The sequence below is a fragment of the Terrapene carolina genome, unplaced genomic scaffold (assembly GCF_002925995.2).
Source record: "Terrapene carolina triunguis isolate 2854851 unplaced genomic scaffold, T_m_triunguis-2.0 Scaffold85, whole genome shotgun sequence".
NCBI classification, from domain to species: domain Eukaryota; kingdom Metazoa; phylum Chordata; order Testudines; family Emydidae; genus Terrapene; species Terrapene triunguis.
The window spans coordinates 3,393,560-3,413,034 of record NW_020664436.1 but is presented as its reverse complement, the minus strand read 5'-3'; the positions used below and the strand labels follow the sequence as shown (position 1 = coordinate 3,413,034).

The 19,475-nt window shown below is 46.2% G+C and overlaps 1 protein-coding gene across 4 annotated transcripts in view; it reads right to left on the bottom strand.

Moving 5' to 3' along the window:
- Positions 1-7,808: 7,808 nt before the first annotated feature.
- Positions 7,809-19,475, bottom strand: part of MOCS1 (molybdenum cofactor synthesis 1) — a 46,681-nt gene continuing 35,014 nt past the window's right edge. For 3 of the 4 annotated variants that reach the window (XM_026649590.2, XM_026649592.2, XM_026649591.2), the window contains 4 exons: positions 18,748-18,858; positions 16,882-17,002; positions 14,195-14,242; positions 7,809-9,508 (listed from right to left, as the gene is read on the bottom strand). In XM_026649590.2, coding sequence (XP_026505375.1) covers positions 8,601-9,508; positions 14,195-14,242; positions 16,882-17,002; positions 18,748-18,858 — 1,188 coding nt within the window. In that variant the 3' untranslated portion in view covers positions 7,809-8,600. Of the gene's footprint in view, positions 9,509-14,179; positions 14,243-16,881; positions 17,003-18,747; positions 18,859-19,475 lie in introns of all 4 variants that reach the window. The other variant, XM_026649593.1, reaches the window with a different exon arrangement.

Sequence of the window (19,475 nt, the reverse complement as noted above, 5' to 3'; positions counted from 1 at the left end):
AAAGGGAGCTGCGAAGCTGGCCTTGGGGCAGGAACAGCATGCGGAGCCCCCTGGCCACACCTCCATGTAGGAGACAGAGTAGGGACAGGCCGTGCTTCCGGGAGCTGCTTGAGATAAGTGCTGCCCAGAGCCTGCACCCTGACCCCCCCCCCTCCTGTGCCCCCCAGCTCTGAGGATGAGTCCGCACCCCAAATCCCTCATGCCTGGTCCCACACCAGAGCCCCCCTGCACCCCAACCCCCTGCCCCAGCACAGAGTCCCCTCCCACACCCTGAACCCCTCATTTCTAGCCCCACCCCTACCCCAGAGCCCATACCCCAACCCCCTGCCTCAGCCCAGAGTCCCCTCCAATACTCTGAACCCCCTCGGCTCCACCCCCCAGCCCAGAGTCCCCTCCTGCACCCCCCCACCCCAGATCCCGCACCCCAACCACTGCCTCAGCGTGGAGTCCCCTTCTTCACCCTGAACTCCTCATTTCTGCCCACACCCCAACCCCCTGAGCCAGCCTATGAAAATGAGCGAGTGAAGGTGGGGAGAGCGAGCGAGCATCAGAGGGATGGAGTGAGTGGGGGCAGAGCCTTGGAGAAGGGGCAGGGCCTCGGGAGGGGTGGGACGGGGGGGCAAGAGAGTTCGGTTTTGTGCGAATAGAAAGTTGGCAACCCTGCCTGACCTGTGTCTGCACAACAAAATGACAGGGCTTGGATCTGAGTCACAGTGAGACTCTGGCTGTCACCCACTCCCTTAGCAGGGTCCTAGGACCTGAGTCCTGAGTGTTTGCTGACCTGAATCAGACTGATTTGTGTGTGGACAGAAGGGGGGCTTCGGCTCAAACCTGAGTCAGTCCAAGCTTATTGTGCAGTATGGACATACCCACAGCCCCAGTGAAATTAGGTGATTTGCCTAGGGCCACGCAGAATGTCAGTGTCAACATAGAGCCAGAATGTGAATCCAGACCTGAGTCTGTCATATGTTTGATCAACTTCCTGCTCTAGCTTGTGTAAGGTTTTATTAAGATCACACAAGAGCATCCTACAACTACCAATGCCTCAAAACTCCAGTAGGTGGTGGTCTATCACTTACTCCAAACACCATGCTAATGCAACTATAGGCGCCCTGTATCATTATCTGCCTTCTGCCCAGGTCCTCAGGGTAGCTTGTGCACACATCACTGAACTGAAATGTTTTTAAATGTGGTGCTGCCACCAGTGAGGGACAAATGGAGGTAGTGTTGGCCAGCTGCTCATCTCAGTCACAGGCAGTAAGATGAGAAGTCTGCCTTGGTAGGTGTGGTGCATACATAGCTCACCAGTTCAACCAAACCCCTTTCCTGTCCCAGCCCTGTGCCTCTCTCTAGGGCAGAGATTGCCAGCTATGTCGTGGGTTTGCAATGTGACGATGATAGGTCACCAATGAAAGTGGATTTGGTGTGTCTAAGTCCAGGCTTTGAACTAGAATCTCCAGAAGTGGAAGGTTAGTGCTGTAGCCTACTGCAACCAGTAATTCCTCCAGCTATTTTTATGTTCACTGAAACCTTAAGCCTCTCTTGGAACAAGGTTCTGTTAAGTGGAGCGAAGTAAAACTGTTTCCATTTAACTAATTAGCAAGCCTATTTCTTAGCCAAAACGCACACATCTGCAGCAGTTTCAAAACTGTCACAGGCCTGCATTACCGTCGCTGAGCCAGACAAAGGGAGCCACAAGCTAGTTAAAGGCCAATGGTGGGGTGGAGAGGAAGAGCCAGATTCTGCTCTTAGTTTAAAACCAAATCTGGAGTAAAACTTCCATTGTCTGAAGTGGAGTTACCCCAGATTTATACTGGTGTGACTGAGAGCAGAATTTGGCCCTAAATGGCTTACCAGAGACAAGATTTTCAAAAGCTACTAGTGATTGTGGGTGCCCAGCTTGAGCTATCTAAAAGGGGCCTTATTTTCAGGGGAGGGGCAGAGGGGGGGATCCCCACTCTGAAAGTCAGGCCCCTTTAAGGTGTCTCAAGTTAGGCACCCACAAACTATAGCCACTGGTGAAAATCTTGGCCAGTGATCTATAGCTCTAAATGTCCATGTCACTGTCCAGCAGGGAATGGTGGCTAGCTGGTTACCTGCCACAAAGGACGAAGGCTAAACGAGTCCTGAACAGAGAATACCACCCAACGTGGAACAGCAAAGACCAGCTAGGGGCAAGTATGCTCCTGCAACATGCCGCAGTGGACACCGGAAACAATGCCACAAAACTTTCCCCCATTTTCCTGTGTCCACAGAAATGTGGGTTACGAAGGCTGCCACGATTCACCAATTCATGAGACTTAAGTGGCATGAAAAGCTAAATGTTGCTGAGGTGTTGGGGGGGGGGGGGGGGGGGGGGCAGACCCCCCAAGGGTGTATTGGGGGGGGGGGGGCCTACCCAGGATGGGAACACACATTTTGGGGGTGGGCTAGGGGGGTGATGCTGTGTCAATCTGTCAGCCTCTCAGAAACCTGGTCTTGGCTCATGAAGATTTCAGAAATATTCGTAAAAGGCAAACAGGCCAACAGAGAAGGTGTCAGATTGACTGTAAGAGCCTCAGAATTCTGGGAGAATTGTGGATACCGGAGGGGAAGAGAAGCCAAAATCACGACCCCTCCATACCTGCATTTCTGAATTTTACTCTGTAGTCCTCTTTTTGCTCCTTATTCTCAGGTTCGCTCAAGGGTGTGAGAATTGCCTACTTCACATGGTACCTTTTGCAGGAGGAGCCTTTAGGAGTAAAACTGTGGAAGTCCCCTCATTACATTTTCCCCAAGCCATTCTTGTGAGGGGGAGGTGGCAAAGAGTCCCCTCCCACTCCCTCCAAACAAGCAGGAGCACAGCGCTGATATGCTCCACAGATCACCAACCATCTGCTGGTGGCACTGGACCATTTGTGTGGAGGCTTTGCCTCTCTGCACCAGCGCTGGGGCCCCAGCCTTCAGGCAACGTGGCTTGGATGGAGTCAGAGATTCCCGCTGTCAGGAGATGATCCCAGAACTGCAGAGGAGTTCAGTGCAGAAGTTCCTACATCCTGAGGCTGTTTTAACATTTGGGTGGATTTGTTGCTCGTGGCTCACATGACAATGTGCACCTCTTCTGCCCTATCTGCAGATTCTGAGGTGGTAAAGGAGGGGGGGGGCTTTCTGTGGTCTGAGGCAGTGGTGGGTAAGATCCTTTCATGGGACTCTTCTGTCTACATGTTTATCCTAGGGGAGTGGTAGGGGCATCTCTAGCAGTAAGCTTTGACTGGCTTTTCCCTTCACACACTCGGCATCCTGATTTCTATTCAGGCCAAGTTCCAATCACTTTGTGTTGGACGCTGAGACCAAGGCAGTTTGGGGTTTACTAGCTTCATTTAAGGACAGGAACTTCACTCAGCCCTTTGTTTCAACCCCATCCTCATTGTATGCCGGCAGGTCATTAATCAGCAGAGGAGGAAGGAGACTGCACTAGGATCAGATGAGAAGGGAGACAGAGCGGGTGTTTACAGTTGTGAGTGAATTTAGTGTAGCTACAAAGGTGACAGAGGGCCAGCTCTGCAGCTTGAAGTCCTGTATTACCCCCCTCTGTACAACACAGTAGTGCAAAATCCCCATTGCCCTGCCGTGGATGGGACTCTGCTAAGCATCAGCCACTACTTTGGTCCACTTGATCCTGGGCCTTGAGACTGAGATGGATGTTTTTAGTGCCATTTGTAAGGGTAATTGCTCTGATATGAGGCACCCGTGTACGTTGAAATGGACTGAGGCCAAACTTGCTTCACATTGGCCACCAAAACGACATAGCAGTGATTTTTAAAACTATGGATCTAGGGTGCATTATCAGTGAGCTGGAGGTGAATGGTTCTGTATCTCTTTCCCGTAACTTTCTCTGACATGAGCCGAGTAGAGGTTCTATTCCCCAGGTGTGCAGGACTTGCACATATAACTCACCAAAATCTGTAAGTTACTCACTTAACGTGTCTCCTTGTTTTCAAGGAGAACATCTCTTCTCTGCTTCTGGGGCAGCGTAGATGGAAAAGTGAACAAGGTGGAAGGCAAATTAATCTCTCTTCAAACAGCAACTAGGAGGTTTGAGTGGGGTCTCTGTGCCAAACCTGCTAACACAGCCAGTTATTGACACAATCACTTTAACTGAGTAAGAGGAGTGCCACGCTACTGAGCAGGAACAGGTAATGAGAGCAGGGTGAGACTGTGGAATGGTAACCATGCAGCAGAACCCCAGCTACTAGCCAAGACTCAATGGGTGAGTATAACAGACCGACCGTGGGCAAGGAAGGGTGGAAGAAGTGAAATGATGAATGACTGAGGTTATGTGATTGCTCAGTTTTGGCACATCCACTTAGACTGGCTCACTTCTAAAGATTTTCGTAAATTGACATTTCTTATAAGCATCACCCAAGTACGTTATATGGAGAAATTATCCATCTCTCCCCGTAGAAGGAATCACTGGCAATCACTGTCAGTCCATTGTAGTAACTTGTAACATGGCACAGGGGCAAACTCAACCTGTTGAGCTAGAGAAAATTCAGAAGAGACCCTAACTGAAAACTTTAAAAGGGAGTTAAACATTATGTCAGGGTTAAGCTTAGTTCAAACATAAACCTACACAAAGAGGTTCATTTCCATTACAATTAGTCTTTATTAAAAATGTATTGGAGCAAAATAAGCCTCTAAAATACCGACCCAGTTTACTTGTGCGTAATTGAGAACACACTTTGTGTGTTGGAGAAGGGGTACAAACATCACACACACACACACACTCTCTCTCTCTACCCGGTGCCCTTTGGCAACACATTCTCATAAAATAAATGGACTCTCATGCTTAATTCAATATCTTATCTATATCAGAATAACTGCATAGTTCCAAGGCTTGGTTATGTAACAAGAAAATGTTATGGCACCAACAGAGCTGTCAATTTGCCCCAACTATTCAGATTAAGAGACAACCTTACAATCCCCGCTTCCTCCCTACCCCAGATGCAGGAATTATAGTGAAATTCAAAGTCTGTGGCTTGTTAAATCAACTATTGCACCATAGCAGACTTTCAGAAGCCAAGGAGCCACGTATCCAAATGCACCATCATCTCAGGTTTAAACCTTCTCTCTCGCTGAATACAACTCCTCGTTCCTCAACCCCTTGAATCAGGATGTCTGAGGTTTTAAAAACAAATACCCAACAGGCTGTAATTTTTTTTTTTTTTAAAGATGTAAATGTAGGTGAACAAAAAGTGCTCATGAAAGTAAGAGTCAACTTGGCTACAGCAAGCTAGGCAAAGGTAGAGAGCAGGTAGGTGTCCTTTCCCTATTGAGCTCAGCCAATTCACTTCAGTCCTGACATGTAGAAACCACTCTATTTGGTTTTAAGGTTGCCTATCACCATGGTATCTAAGGCGAGATCCTCCTGGGATTTCAGCACCCAACTGCTACTGATGTCTGGGAGTTAGGTGCCTAAATTCTTTTGAGGATCAGGGCTTAAGTGTGGTAACTGTGCTTCCAAGCCTGACCCCCCTCCTCCCCCAGCTCTGCAATAAGGAATTGTAGCAGGAACCTTCTGTGCATTAACCAATATTCTTCTTAAACTAGCAGAGATTCTCTGCCATGATGGCAAGGAATCAGTATGGTCTGATGTAGTAATAGGACCTTGTGTGCAGAATTATGGTATTTGAGCACCCAGAGTGTTTGTATCTTTCATTGCCTCAGTGCAGATAGACGAGCTCTTAGTCACATCTTATAGTAACTGTAAGAAAACCAAACAGATTAAGTACCCGAAGTGCTTTTTGATAATGGAACTTAGTGGTCATGGCAACACTATTACTGGGATGTTGTGGAAATGGCTCAGCCATAGAAAAATATATATTCGAACACGTAGCATGGCTTAAAACGCACAGTGACTCTACAATGCTTCCTTGAGTTAGTAAGAAAAGGGATTGGGCAATCAGCTGTATAGGAAAGAGGGTGGGGGTTAAAGGTTTAAATCTGACCGTGCCATCCCAGTTTCCTGCACTAAACCTGAGCTAATCTCCTCCAAAGTGACTGGGATGTGCTTGATGCTGTTGTGTATAGTCTCACCACTGGATAAAATGTTTCTTGAAACATTAGGGAGCAGGCTGTACCAACAATCGTAATCAATCATAAGGCAAAGGAAAGAATTCTTTCAAGTTACTTGAAAGCGCTAGTTTAATAGGAAAGCAAGGTTAATAAGGCTGTTTTAAAAACTTCCTCTGTTGTGTGTATCAAAGGGGGCGGCGGCACTGGTATCCAAAGGGCAGGAAACTTAAGCCACAGGAGCACACTATAAATTAAAGTTGGGGGCTCCTGGTCTTTGACGTTTAGGTAAAGCTTTCAGGTTACTGTTTAAAACCAAAATACAGCAGTGGTGAGCAAGTTAAAACAAAAAGGGGTTAAGAGTATTTGGGGTAGCCACTTATTATTTGTTTTTTTTAAACAACCTGTTACTGCTGAAGTATTCCTCAACACTGGGGACTGTCTGACTTCATTTTTAAACAAGGTTTAGAAGCGGAAAGGCTTTTGGTCTGCCAAGATCTGAATTAGGGATTTCTGTATCTTTCCAACCATAGCACAGGGTGGCACTAGCCTCTAAGATGGCATAGAGAGCTGGAATCCCTGCTCTGCTGGAGGTGTTTGATCTCAACTGTAACAGGAGAAACTTTCAAAACTTGAGTTCAAGATTCTAAGGGAGAATTGTTTTTCAATTTAGACTGACAAATCAGTATATTTTGCTATGTCTATTCCCCTCTACTCCAAAAAACATGCAAAACAAACTCCTGCTTTTGAAGATCATCCTTGGCAAGGGGACCATTTCAAGTCCTGAGAGTTACCAACACCAAATGTTTAAAAATCATTACATGTGCCAACCCCCTGCCCAGGGTTCTCTTTGTTTGCCTTCTGGCTTTGAGCTTTTAGGATGAATGAAGGTCATACAACACAGTTTTTCTCTTCCTAGTTCTCCTTGTGGCACTTTCCTTTTTTTAAAAAAAGGAGAGGTTCTTGTCTAGCCACATAAGACTCCGCAACATCAAGGACTTCACTTTTAGAAGACTGATTTTTTCAGTCTTCTAAGTGCCTATTCCAATTTCTCCTCTCCTGGGTTCCTTTGACAAATATTGAAGGATTTCCTCCCCTTCCCTGGAGCAGAGTCAACACAGCAAAGGGATGTTTATGACCCTGTTTGCCAAAAGAATCACTGAGTTCAGCAACAGCAGCATTATTGATGGAAGAGTTAGCTCGGGCTTCCTCTGCTGGCTGGATGCAAAGTCTATAGACGAAGCAAGCATCAGACTAGGGTATCCCATGACATGCCCTTAGCTGGGGCTACAAACAGTCGCAGCAGGCAGGTGAATTAAAAAAATCAATCTGCTGGAGCTCGGCTGGATTTCAAGTCCCAGAAATAAAAAATTAAGGGCCTGATTCTGCTCATGTTTTGAGGAGTTCTGGCCCTGACTTCTCCAAGGAGCAGAATGAGGCCCTTAGACACAGCCCATAGAGTACAAAAACGTATGAAGTAGTTTAAACTGAGTCAATCATTTGACAGCCCATACTGGCTCTTTGGGGAAGCCTGTCATGGCTACCCAGTTTTGGTCATGCTTCCTGCTGGTTGCTCTGCAGTGGGGTAACACCGTAAGCTTTGATGTTCCTCTCTAGGCCATCGCTTCAGGATCCTGCAAGGAAGGGAGGGAGGAGGGGGGGGGGGAAGTGGCTTTGATGGACTGAGATTGATTCAGAACTGGCCTGTGAGCATGCAGGAACATCTAATGAGTTGGTTATGACAGCAGGCACAAGTGAACTACAGCAATGCAGTTCAGGGTGTGCAAATTACAGTTCCCCCTACCGCAGTAGCCCTCTGTATTCAGCATCATGCCCCTCAGTGAAATCAGAACTAGGCATGGGCTATTTGGCATCAGTCAACCAACATCTAATTTTCCATTCATGTACACAAGCTCCCGTCCCCTGGCTGTGGTACTGATCAGACCCATTTAGGACCCAAGCAGCTGTGAGGGGTGTGACTATGTGACTTTGAGCTGAATAATTCCAGCTGATGGGCCTCTGTCCATTATTAAAATCTTTGCTCAATGGCTAGGACTCTAGAATGACTCCCCGTTGTCTCCTTCTGAAGTTTCTTCCTATTTCAAGTTTGATGGGGAGAAAGGAGCAATTCTGAAGGCACAGTCATTGATCAAAGATACAATAAACTACTCCTCGTTGTGTTCATTTGCTAAGTGAATTCAATACTGATGAAGAGCACCTGTCTAAGCACTGGATGGGTTACAGCAGCCAGGCCAGCTTCCCTGGCACCACCGGGCTGAAGGGCCTCAGTTTTGACCCAAGGCCTAACAGAACCCTTGGCCCCTCTGCTGAGGTTACTGGCAAGGATGGTGGTGGACGCCTGCAGAGACCTGTCCAGTAGTTGAACTGAGGAGCACCCAGCAGTGGGATTGCCTGGCCGTTCAGAGACTGTCACATTCTTTTATAGGATACCTGCTGCTGCTGTTTCCCCAGCCTGACTGCAGATATGGCACCAAAGTGGCCCACACCCTCAGTGCCCGCGTGGGGATGCTCCTGTGCCAGGAGAAGTGCTATCCACGCTGGAAGTCTCCCCTCTGCCCTCCCGTCTTGCTCACCAACTTCACCTCTTCGATGACTATGTCGTGCGTGACTGCTTTGCACATGTCATACACAGTCAGGGCAGCAAGGCTGGCGGCCGTCAGCGCTTCCATCTCCACGCCTGTCTTACCCTGGCTGTGGCACAGCGCCTGGATCACCACAGCCCATCTGCTCTCGTCCAGGCTCAGAGAGACAACCACATGGCTCAGAGGGATGTTGTGGCACAGGGGGATCAGCTGGCTGGTCAGTTTGGCTCCCTGAATCCCTGCGATCTGGGCTACTGCCAGCACATCCCCTTTCTTCAGCTGGTTCTGCCGCACCATCCCAAATGCCTTCTCACCCAGGCGAACCAGAGCACTGGCAACAGCGGTCCTTTCAGAATCGGGCTTCTTTCCAACATCTACCATGGCCGCCCGCCCCTCTTGGTCAATGTGAGTCAGGCTGCTGGAGGGACCCCGTTCACTGGTGCACAAGCCAGAACCTATGGCTTTGGAGTAAGATCCTGGGCCCTTTTCTTCTGACTGGTTTCCAGCCGCAGCCCCCGAGTGACTGTCCACAGCAGTGTGGCTGGTGTGCTGAATGGAAGGACTTCCTGTCCTAAGGCACTTTGTGTCCGAGCTAGAGCTCAAATTCTTTTGGAAGATGCAAATGCTGTGCGCCTGAGCTTGCAGAATTTCTGCTGCAAGCTGCTGTTGCTCTGAGTGAGATCCTGGCAAGGCATGCGGTCCTGTAAACACATTTTTCTTAAATGCTTTTCCCATCTGCTTGGATAAACTTGCTCTTGGCGTTAGCCAGTGGCCAGGTCTGTGGCCCCATTGCTTTGAACTTGGAGAATTCTGCACAGCATCTTGCAGTAGTGGGGTCGACTTCAATGCTGCCTCTGAAGAGGAGGATAAATAGAAATGAGACACAAGCTATTGCTACTAATTGGAAGGATAAGCTAAATATATCTGAACTAGGATGCAGTCAGAACACTGCTCCCACTTTTATACGTTACCAAAAGGCCTAGGAAGCTGGGAATTGAACTCCATTTCCTTACTAAAGTTCAGACCTCCCCATGCTCATAGGCTTGTTGTTATATTGACTTGCTTACCAATACTGCGGCTGGGTGCACGGTTATTGTAGGGTCACTCACAAGAGTCATTTGTTTTCAGTTTTAAAAAACATCAACATTTGAGAATAAGAAGCCAAAGAATTACCTGGACTTCATCTTTGGGGAAAAAACAAGGTGGGGCAGGGTCTACTGCCTTCTTCTGTGACAGTGTGATTAAAAATGTCTTCCTCAACAAATAAGCATGCCAGGCTCATTTTTAAACAAACTTTTTCACTCCCTACTTTGCTCTCTCCTGCCCTCCAGCTCTGGCTGCCGCTCTCACCTTTTCCAGCGCGCTATTTAAAGTAGGATCATTTCACTTTCCTGGTTTCTGCTCCTAGCGGCAGCCCTTAGAGGTCAGCTGGGCCGACAAGCACCAGCTGCATTGCCTGCAAGTTCCTAGACGGGCTCCATGCTGGGAACCTCCCTCATCGCTGCCAGTTCTTACTGAGTTAATGATGTGCACAGCGGTTGAGGCTTAGTCACTGGGAGCTCAGACTCCCTCATTGACACCCGTTTCCTCTGCCCTGGCCAGGAGCTCTGCCAGCTGAGTTTGGATCTTTATTTAAATCCACTGGGATGTAGCCCTCCTTGCCCCTCACACTAATCCCCCAACTTTGGCATTTCCACAGCGCCCACTGCCAAGCCCCACGACAGAAGGAGCCTGTTACATGCACAATGGAAGCGATTCAATTTATAATCCAAAGGAAGAAGGGGCAAAGAGGCAAGTAATGGCCACGTCTTAACCTGCTTTTTTAAAAGGAGATCTCCCCTATGCTCTTCACTATTCCTTTAAGCGATACAGAGGCTCAGGAGAGGTTTAGTGGATCACAGATCAGCAAGCCCCTGCTGTAGCCCCTTGAAGCGGGACTCCTTTGGGAAACAGCAAGTTCAAGAGCTGTTCACAGAGGAGTCAGAGCAGCTCTCAGGAGTGACACACACTGTGCTTTATTTTTCCCCAAGGGAAAGGCAAGGTCCCTACCTGCTTTGCTACTTTCTGGTAGAGTCCGAAGGACAGCCCACATTGCAAACAGCCCCTCACCACACTGTACTGGGTCTATTGCCTTGGATTAGCAAAACCTTCAAACGGAAGATTAGTGTTTATTTAACCTCTTCCCTGCTAGGCTCAACAGCCGTGCCATTCAGCTAGCTCTGGGGGGGGGGATTCTCTGAGCATCTTGGTTCAGAGCTAGAATTTAACTGTCTTTAGCTTTTAATCAAGACAACGGGCTAACTTCAGCTATGGAGAAAGCAGAGGCAGCTCCCCTGGAGTTGTGCCCTCTCACACTAGGGCTGAATGTGTCTGTACATCTGTGGTGTCACCGAGTGATGGAGGGGCTAAAAGAAAGATTCTAACAGGTAATTAACTAGGAGTGGCGGGGGTCACCAAGAACTCATTCACTAGCACTAATCCGATTTAAGAGGGAAACCTCATGAAATGGGGCCTACTGGCTGCAGCCCATCTTGTAATGGACACTATACTAATGGTGCAACAGCATAGAGAAGAAGCTTGATTTTTTTTTTTTTCATACAGGTCTTGGGACACCTTGAACCTTCATTTAAGAAAAATCAAGCATTTAAGGTAAGTGAGACCTTCAGTCCCCTGTACCTTCAGTAGTCTAAGCTCTGCAGGACTGAAGGTAAACTCATGCAGAGTGCCTGAACTGGGGGGGGAGGGAGGGCTGGGCTGTAAGAGGAATTAAGAGCTCAATACCCCAGGACTGCAGCTGCTCAGGAGTGGAGCATCAGTCAGTACATTTGGGAGGCACATAAAACTTCTGTTTAAGTGACACTGGTTGAGTAGACGAGTTCAGAAGACGGGGGTAAGTGCAATGAGGCACCCTGCAGTCATGCACTTTAGGGGTGCAGCACAAGCTGCCTCTTTTATACAAGTTTCCTTTAAATCCCACACAATGGTACCTCTGTCCTCACCCACATTGTTCACGTAACTCAAAAAGGCAAAGAGCGAAACCATGAACTTCCATGCCTGTGCTGGATACAATGCATGAGTAACTTTCTACTGCTGTAACTCAACAGTGTTTTGCTTGTACCTTATTAGTAAATCTGCAAAGCTAAAATTGGTTTCACCACTGAAAAATTTCCAACTGACATAAAAGAAGGCAGAAGGACTCATCACAAAGGTGAAGCTGGGAGGAGAACAGCCTATTCTTAATATTTCTATTAAGGAAAACAGTTACAGGACAGACAAATTAAGTAAAGAAGATGGGTTTAGCTTGCTAGGACAGAAAGAGAGATTAATCATTTCCATTGCATTAGATCTGGTTAAATGAATTCCATGTTCTCTCTACCTCCTGTCTGTTCACCCACTAGCTTTAATTGAACCCTGCAATTAAACACACAGATTAGGAAATCCCCCAATCTGCTTTCCATATGTAGCCATGGTCTGCACATCACATTGTGTCATCCTTGACTCAGCTCCGGTCCTAGAGACTGTACTGTTTATGCAGAGAATGCCAGCGGTTACTTCTCAAGAAAGGGAAGAACAGGACAGACTTCTGCTATCATTGCATGTAATCAGACTGCTATTCCAAAAGAAGCTGGATAGATCCCATCTCTGCATCCAGACCTCCCACCCTTCCTCCTCCAAATGCTATTTTAAAAATTAAAGAGAAGCCCCACAGATAGTTTAATAAATGACAGTGGATGGTGGTCTAGTTTGGGAAGTAAGAGAGTTTACTTTTCATCCCATTCAAAAACCCAGCTCATCCTCATTTTGCAGCCTGTGAGACTGCTCTAATTGTACTGTTTCCCCCTTTTCTGGAACGTAGTAGAGCAACTCTGGCAACACAGCCAAAGAACCAAGCAAACCAGGAATTGCCTGCACAGTTCAAGCTGTTCACCTACAAACTCAATATAGCAGAAGACAGCACGGTATCAAAGAAATGAGAATTGGAAGAATCTTGAGTGAAACCTTTCTTCTGAGAGAAGGGCGCGGAAAAAAAAAAGGCAAAAGCCCATATTAATACGACACGCTGCAGAATCCAGTTGCAGAGAGACTGAGTGGAGTTTACTAGAGTACTGATTAAAGGAACGGGTTTTGTAAATCTAAGGAATGTTACCTTCCCAACAATACAATTGTTTGTTCCCGGTCTAGGTACTTGCAGTTGCCAATTCTTGCCAGCTTTGAGTTACCAAGTTATAATCACAATATACATAATAGCTGATTTACTGCTTTGCTTGGAAGAGAAGAAGTGGGCTTGAAATAAAATGTTTTCCCCCTTGATGTATCAGAGCTTCTTAGCAAGGAATAATGATACTTAAAGCACCTTCCATCCAAGGATCTCAAAATGCTTTTACAAAAATATTCACTAAGCAATCCACCCAACATTTTTCTGCCCCTTCCTTATAAATGGAGGGAGATACAGGCACAGAAAAGGCAAACCTACTGGGCCAGTGTCACATAAAAATCAGTAACACAGCAATGAATAAAACCCAGGAGACACAATTCTTTATTCTGACCACTAGCCTATTGGATTAGAGGAGTAAATGGTTTGAAATCTGTTCTCCCCCACCCCCTCTGAATTAGAGCTGATTTGTGCTTGTGAATGCCAGAGAACTCTCGGGCAAGCATTCTAGCCAAGGGTGGGTTCAAAAATGATGCCCCTGGGCAGACAAGGGAAAAAGAAGAATAATGCACACTCATTGCTCCCCCCCCCCCCAGGCTTTAGTCCAAGGCATTAGGGATTCAGACACTATGGATAGGGGTGCTATATAAGTACCCGACAGCCACTAGGCTGCAATTAGTAAGTGGTATTCTCACCCCATGGTTTATGCAAGTGAGTCCTCACACTGTTCATTAAATTAAATGCCAGAGTTTGAAACCCATTTGTCCAGATTCAGGGGATATGGGCGGTGAGGTGAAGGAGCAAGATTTTCCTTTGGTAGCTATGCCACAATACCTGAGCGCAGGGACCCCAGTAGTGTGTCACCATCAAGGAATTCTACCCCAGCAATAAAGTGAAACCTGCGTCCTTTAAGTTTAATGTTTATGCTGCAATTTGTTCAAGGTGCCAAAATCTCAGCCAGATCCTGCTTTATAAGAAACACCCAGAAGTGCTGTAGTATCATTGTCCTGGTCTTGCTTAATGCAAAGGAAGCAAACAGGAGACATAGTGGCAAAGGCCTTAACATGCAACTTTGAAAGCCTAACACTTTTTTTTTTTTTTTTTTAAAAGCTCAAAATGGACATTGTTGACAGCCATATAAATGATCTATGGCAGGATGACAGGCTGAAGTTGATGGATGAGTCACCAATTCTCTCCCCCCACACCCCTTTTTTCGTTGATCGACTTAAAAATGACCACATTTCTTAAAATCAGTTCATCTCTGCCCAAAGTGAAATAGAAATATACGCAGCTTAGGAAAAACAAAAAACCCAACCCTTTCCACTCCCCAGAGATGTAACCCTAATAAAACCATGGTGTGTGTATTACGTACTGATGTGTCACCCACCGATCAGGATCATTGGCCGGTTCTTCATCTGGGAAATGTTAAACATGCCTAGAAATAAAATAATGTACATGTAAAAATTACTAGTTTTTTTTTTTTAAAAACACATTTTAAGTCATTTGTTTTCTTCTTCTATTTATTTTCTTCTGCTGTCCCCCACCCATCATTCCTAACCCACACACTAGGAGAAGGAGAGCCCAAAAAACTAACAAGAAAATACCAATTAACTCATTAAAACATAAAACATGGTCTGAGGACAATATGCAAGTGCCCAAGTACAGAGCTGCCATCATACAGTGGAGCCTTTTCCCAGAAAGTCTCCTATAACCAGACTTACTCTCTGCATGTTACAGCAGTCAAATAATTCAGACTGACTGGAGAAGGATGGTCCAGTGGTTAGAGCACTAGCCTAGGACTTGGGATACCAAGGTTCGATTCCCTGCTCTGCCACTTTCTGTGTTATGTGAGCAAGTCATGTAGGCTCTCAGTGCCTCAATTCCCCATCTATAAACATAGGGATAATAGCATTTATATGGTCTCCGAAGGTTTGCAACAATAACTACATTAAAAGATTGTGAGATACTCAGTTACTATGGCGATGGGGGCCATTTAAGTACCTTAGACATACTGTCATATTTCAGCAGCAGCAATGGTATTTCACTGTATAGGTAAATAAGTTACACATATAACTGTGTACAATACACCTGTATACCTTCCACTACAAGGCAGGCTAATACCGAGAGACCCCAGGATTGGTGGTACGGGGACTAATGATCTGGAGGCAGCAGGGAACACTGAGTTGGCATATGCTGATGACTTCAAATTGTTCCGAGTAGTAAAAAAATAAAAATAAATAAATAAATATTAGTGAAAGACTCCAGATGGATTTAGATTTACTGGACAACATGGTGGCAGACCCAATTGTGTTTGGGTAAGAGTTGTGCACAGTGAAAATTAGTCTATGCTCATATACTGAGGAGTGCTGAATGTGTCAGATTCCTCCCAGGACATGAAGATGTCTGCTCAGTGTACAGAGGCAGCAGGGTAAGAAAAGCATCAGACTGTTTGGGGATTGGAATGACAGAAGATGAAAAAACCTGGATTTACCCCCTTGTTTGAGATCACGCACTCAGCTTTGGTCACCTCACCTGCAGATAGATTTACTAGGTCCAGAGAAGGATAATGACAACGGTTAGGGATTTATAAGAGAACTAAAGAGCCACTCAATAAAATTAATGGCAAGTGTATTTAGAACAAAAAAGGAAATACTTCCTCGCAGCATGGCGTCAGTGTCTAGGATTCACTGCGCAGGCTGTCAGAGTTCCATTTGGCAGCTGAATTTTTAAAGACAGCTTGAAAAGATTTGTGAATAAAATCATTTGCAAGTATGCCAGCTGAGAGAAGAAGAATCCGGTCTCCAGCATCAGGGTGTAAATGCATCACCACAGGGGTTATGAAACCATTCCCCATCCCCAGAGCAGTGCTGCAGAACCAGCTGTGTCTTAGCAGTTTCTCTCAGCTTGCTCTGAAGAATCAGTACTGGTCACAGTCAGAAACAAGAGATTGGACTAGATGGATCAGCAGCCTAGCTCCGGTACTTGTGGTCTTCATTTAATTCTAATAAGAAAACGTGGCTCTCTCAGAATGCTGCAAAGTGGAAAGGCAGGCAAGGGAAAAGGTCTGCATTCATAACTACAAGAAGGTAGGTTGACTGAAAATTACAGGGTTGCCACTAGGTATGGTAATAACCAGACAGGAGAAGGGCCGGAGATAAAGCTGCCAGAGACAGAAAGTGGTTCTCCTGAAATAAGGCTGAAGGCAGGAGAACAGCAAGAGGGGGTTGCTGGCTGACCTCCCCAACCCAGAGGGCTGAAGGCAGGAGGAGCAGCAGAGGCAGTTGCCTGCTGGCTCTGAGCCAGAGCCAAGGGCCAGAGAGGACCAAAGGAAAGGAGAGCAGCAGATGGCTTTAGTCGTTGGACCCCAAGGGAGTGAGGGATGCTCCCCTGGCAAGGCTGCATGGAGAGGCCATGGGACTATCTGCTGGGAAGAGCGGTGGTGCACCCCAGAAGGAAGCGTTGGGGTGGCTGTCCTAGCAGGGGGACTGACAAGGACTGATAAGGAGCCTAGTTGTGACAGAAGACAGTGAGGTATAGTGCGAACAAGGACTGTGTGCACTGGGGTGATATGGACTGTGTTGTAATCTACTGGGCCCAAGCAGAGGTGTTGTTTAAGTAGAGCCTGAAGTGGAGGCGTTTGGGTTACTCAAGAGGGAAACGGAGGTGAGGGGCCACTTGCAGGACTGTCTCAAGGCCACAAGGGGGCACCCAGGAGGAGGGCACTCATTTACAGCCACACTCAGAGTTCTATTTACAACCCCAGAAATCCACACGGTGGCTAGACAGCCTGGGTTCCAGCTCAGGAAGTGGGTAAGAAAGCTTCAGAAAAGTACCCAAATTTCAGAGTAACATTGGAACATTGAGGTTGGCCTGTCACCAGTTGCCTCATTAAGACCAGTGGCAGATAATGCTCCTAATCAAGTGGGAACCTCAGAGTTTCCTCTCCTGAGTCACTGTAATTCCACAAAATAGCTTTTCCCTCCCTGCTACCAGGTCTTGCGAATCATCCATTCTATTGTAGAAAAGGGCAGTTTGTCCTAACCCCTCATTATTACTTGTACACAGTAAACATACCTGCATGCTGTTTCTTTTTTCTGCCCACTGCTTCTCCTATAATTTGAACCAATTCGTCCTCCGAAGCACCGGACCGTAGGTGATCCCTCAAGGACACTTCTGAGTTCCCAAAAAGGCACACCTGCAATAAACCAAGGGGAGGAGACACAGTGAATAAAGCTAGCCGGGAAACACTATTCCTATTACAACCAACATCAGCATCCTGGGTAAAAATGAGCAAAGCATTCAAATAATAAAAAGGCACAGTCACTTCCCAGCCATGCATCTGGGTCTCTGTAGGGTATGACACAGCTGTCTTGTCTCTGCATAGCTCCTTGCAGCCTTGAGGGTCTCTGAGTCAGCAGAGGAGGGAAGCTGTGCAAATCCATACCCTTACAAAACCTAAATGGGGGAAGGGGGGGAAGCACAGGCCTTTGAATGAACATGTAAGAGACAAACCCTACAGTACCCAGATCTCCAAGCTCATTGTCAAGGATGAACATTTCTAATGTTAATTTCTAGCGTTTCATGGGATGGGCTATAAAACTAGAAACTCACTGCAGTACTGGGTCTGGACGACTGACCACTGGATAACACAATTCAGTGGCCTGCTGGGCTGCAATGCACAAAATTCAACTCAGAACAGGTCCAATGTCTGGGAGCCAAACGATGTTTTGCTGTGAACCCAATAGGATCCACTACTACAGCAGTTTACCTGAACATCAGGCAGCAAAAAACCAACCTGGTCTATGGGAGAACAATGGCTACAGTTCTCCTAATTCTAGTACTCCTAAAGCCACCAGCTAGCCATTTACTTTAGGAGTATATAGAACTGGACCATCTGGAAACACAGCAGGCAGGCAGAGATGTCATGAGATTTGTTTCCTTCCTTCATCTCTCCTGCTGTTGTAGGTCTTCTTGCACCATGGCTGGGCTGAGAGATGCCCCAGCTGGTTCCCAGGGGTAATCCAGGAAGGAAGTATTCAAGCAGGAGGCTTTTTAAAAGTTCCACAGCTACTGCTTCTATATTTTAAAGTGTATTGCAATTGCTGAGAATGCACACAAACTTTGTTGATGCCAATACAAAGTTGCCATCCCTGTCATGGGATTACTTTGTTCCTGGGCAAGTTGCTTTAGTACAATTGTGCCACCTTCAGCTAACTTAGAGGACACCTACTCTTTTGTCAGCAAAGGGTCCTGAACATTGACAAATGGATCTCAACATACGAGTATTAAAGGTATATGGAAAAACATGGAAAATGAGTGGTTTTGACCCTGTTATGGTCACTTACACATTATTTCTGTCCAAGTTTTTTTTTTTTTTTAATTTGCTATTGTCCCACAACACAAGATTGTTTGAAAGTAAAAATAAGGAATTTTATTCCCCCTGTTCACTTTCTGCATTTGAAATCAATTGGCATACAGTCAGTCTCGCTGTGACCTCTGTACAGTCACGGTCACTGGTGTGTCAACATAGAACACACTTTTTAAAAAAAAGAGAAAGGAAAATCTGCACATATATAACCACAGAAGTTAGCAGGGGGACTCAGGCAGGCTGACCTGAAACTATATATTTTTTTTTTAAACTGACAAGATTTCACACTGACATTCTTTTAAATCTGAGTGCTACACAATGGAGCAATTCTTGGGCCATCAATTCCTCTCCTTCCATTGCAGTTTACAGAGTACAGTCAGCATCTGAACGCTCCTTCTCCTGTCCCCCTGACCACCCCCTTCCATTCTATCCCTCTCTAAATCTCACCCTCACTTTCCTTCCCCTCTCCACTACTGCCTCTTCCATCTCCAACACCGTTCCATTTAAGAGAAGTAATTCAACCCCCTATTTCAGCTCTAAGTCGGTGAAGGATGTCTTGTTTCATTGCCTACCTTCAGGTTCCCATCTGCGGTTATCCTCAGCCGATTGCAGGATCCACAGAAGTGCTCTGACATGGAGGTAATAAAGCTGATCTGCCCCTGGAAATCTGGTACCTTGTAAGCCTGAAGCAGCCCCGGGACAGAAGAATAGATCAGGGTGGATACAAGTCAATGATATTTACATGTTTTAAATGGATTTGTAATTTAAATTAGGTACATTTTTCTTTTGAAAAAATAAACCTGGTTAAAATTAAATTTGAAGGGACAACAACCTGTGTTAAGGCCTAAACTTATTTTATATTAAAATTATTTAAGCAAACAAAAACATTGCATCAATGACTGCTCCTCAACTTTTAATGAGTCTAAGGGGTGCCTGTTTTGGTTTTCTTTTCTTTTTTAATTATATACCGAACCAGGGGAGATTAAGACCTGTCACCTCTGGATCCCATGTTTAAATCAAGACTAAAATAGGAATAAAGATATGGCTAGAGAATACATGTTTAGTATTCCTCATACCTTGGAAACTCCTATGAGCGACACAACCAGAACCCTCTCTCTGGATACTCCCCAAAATAAGCCCCAACATGTCTACCCCCCTGACACTCACACCTGACAGACAAGTAATTGGTAGGTGCCTGGTATTTCCATGGGAAAAGTTAATGATAGTTGCTCACTGAGGCTGTGTGCATGCAGTTTGATCAATGTCCTTGGGATCATTACATAGGTGGCTATGGAGCATT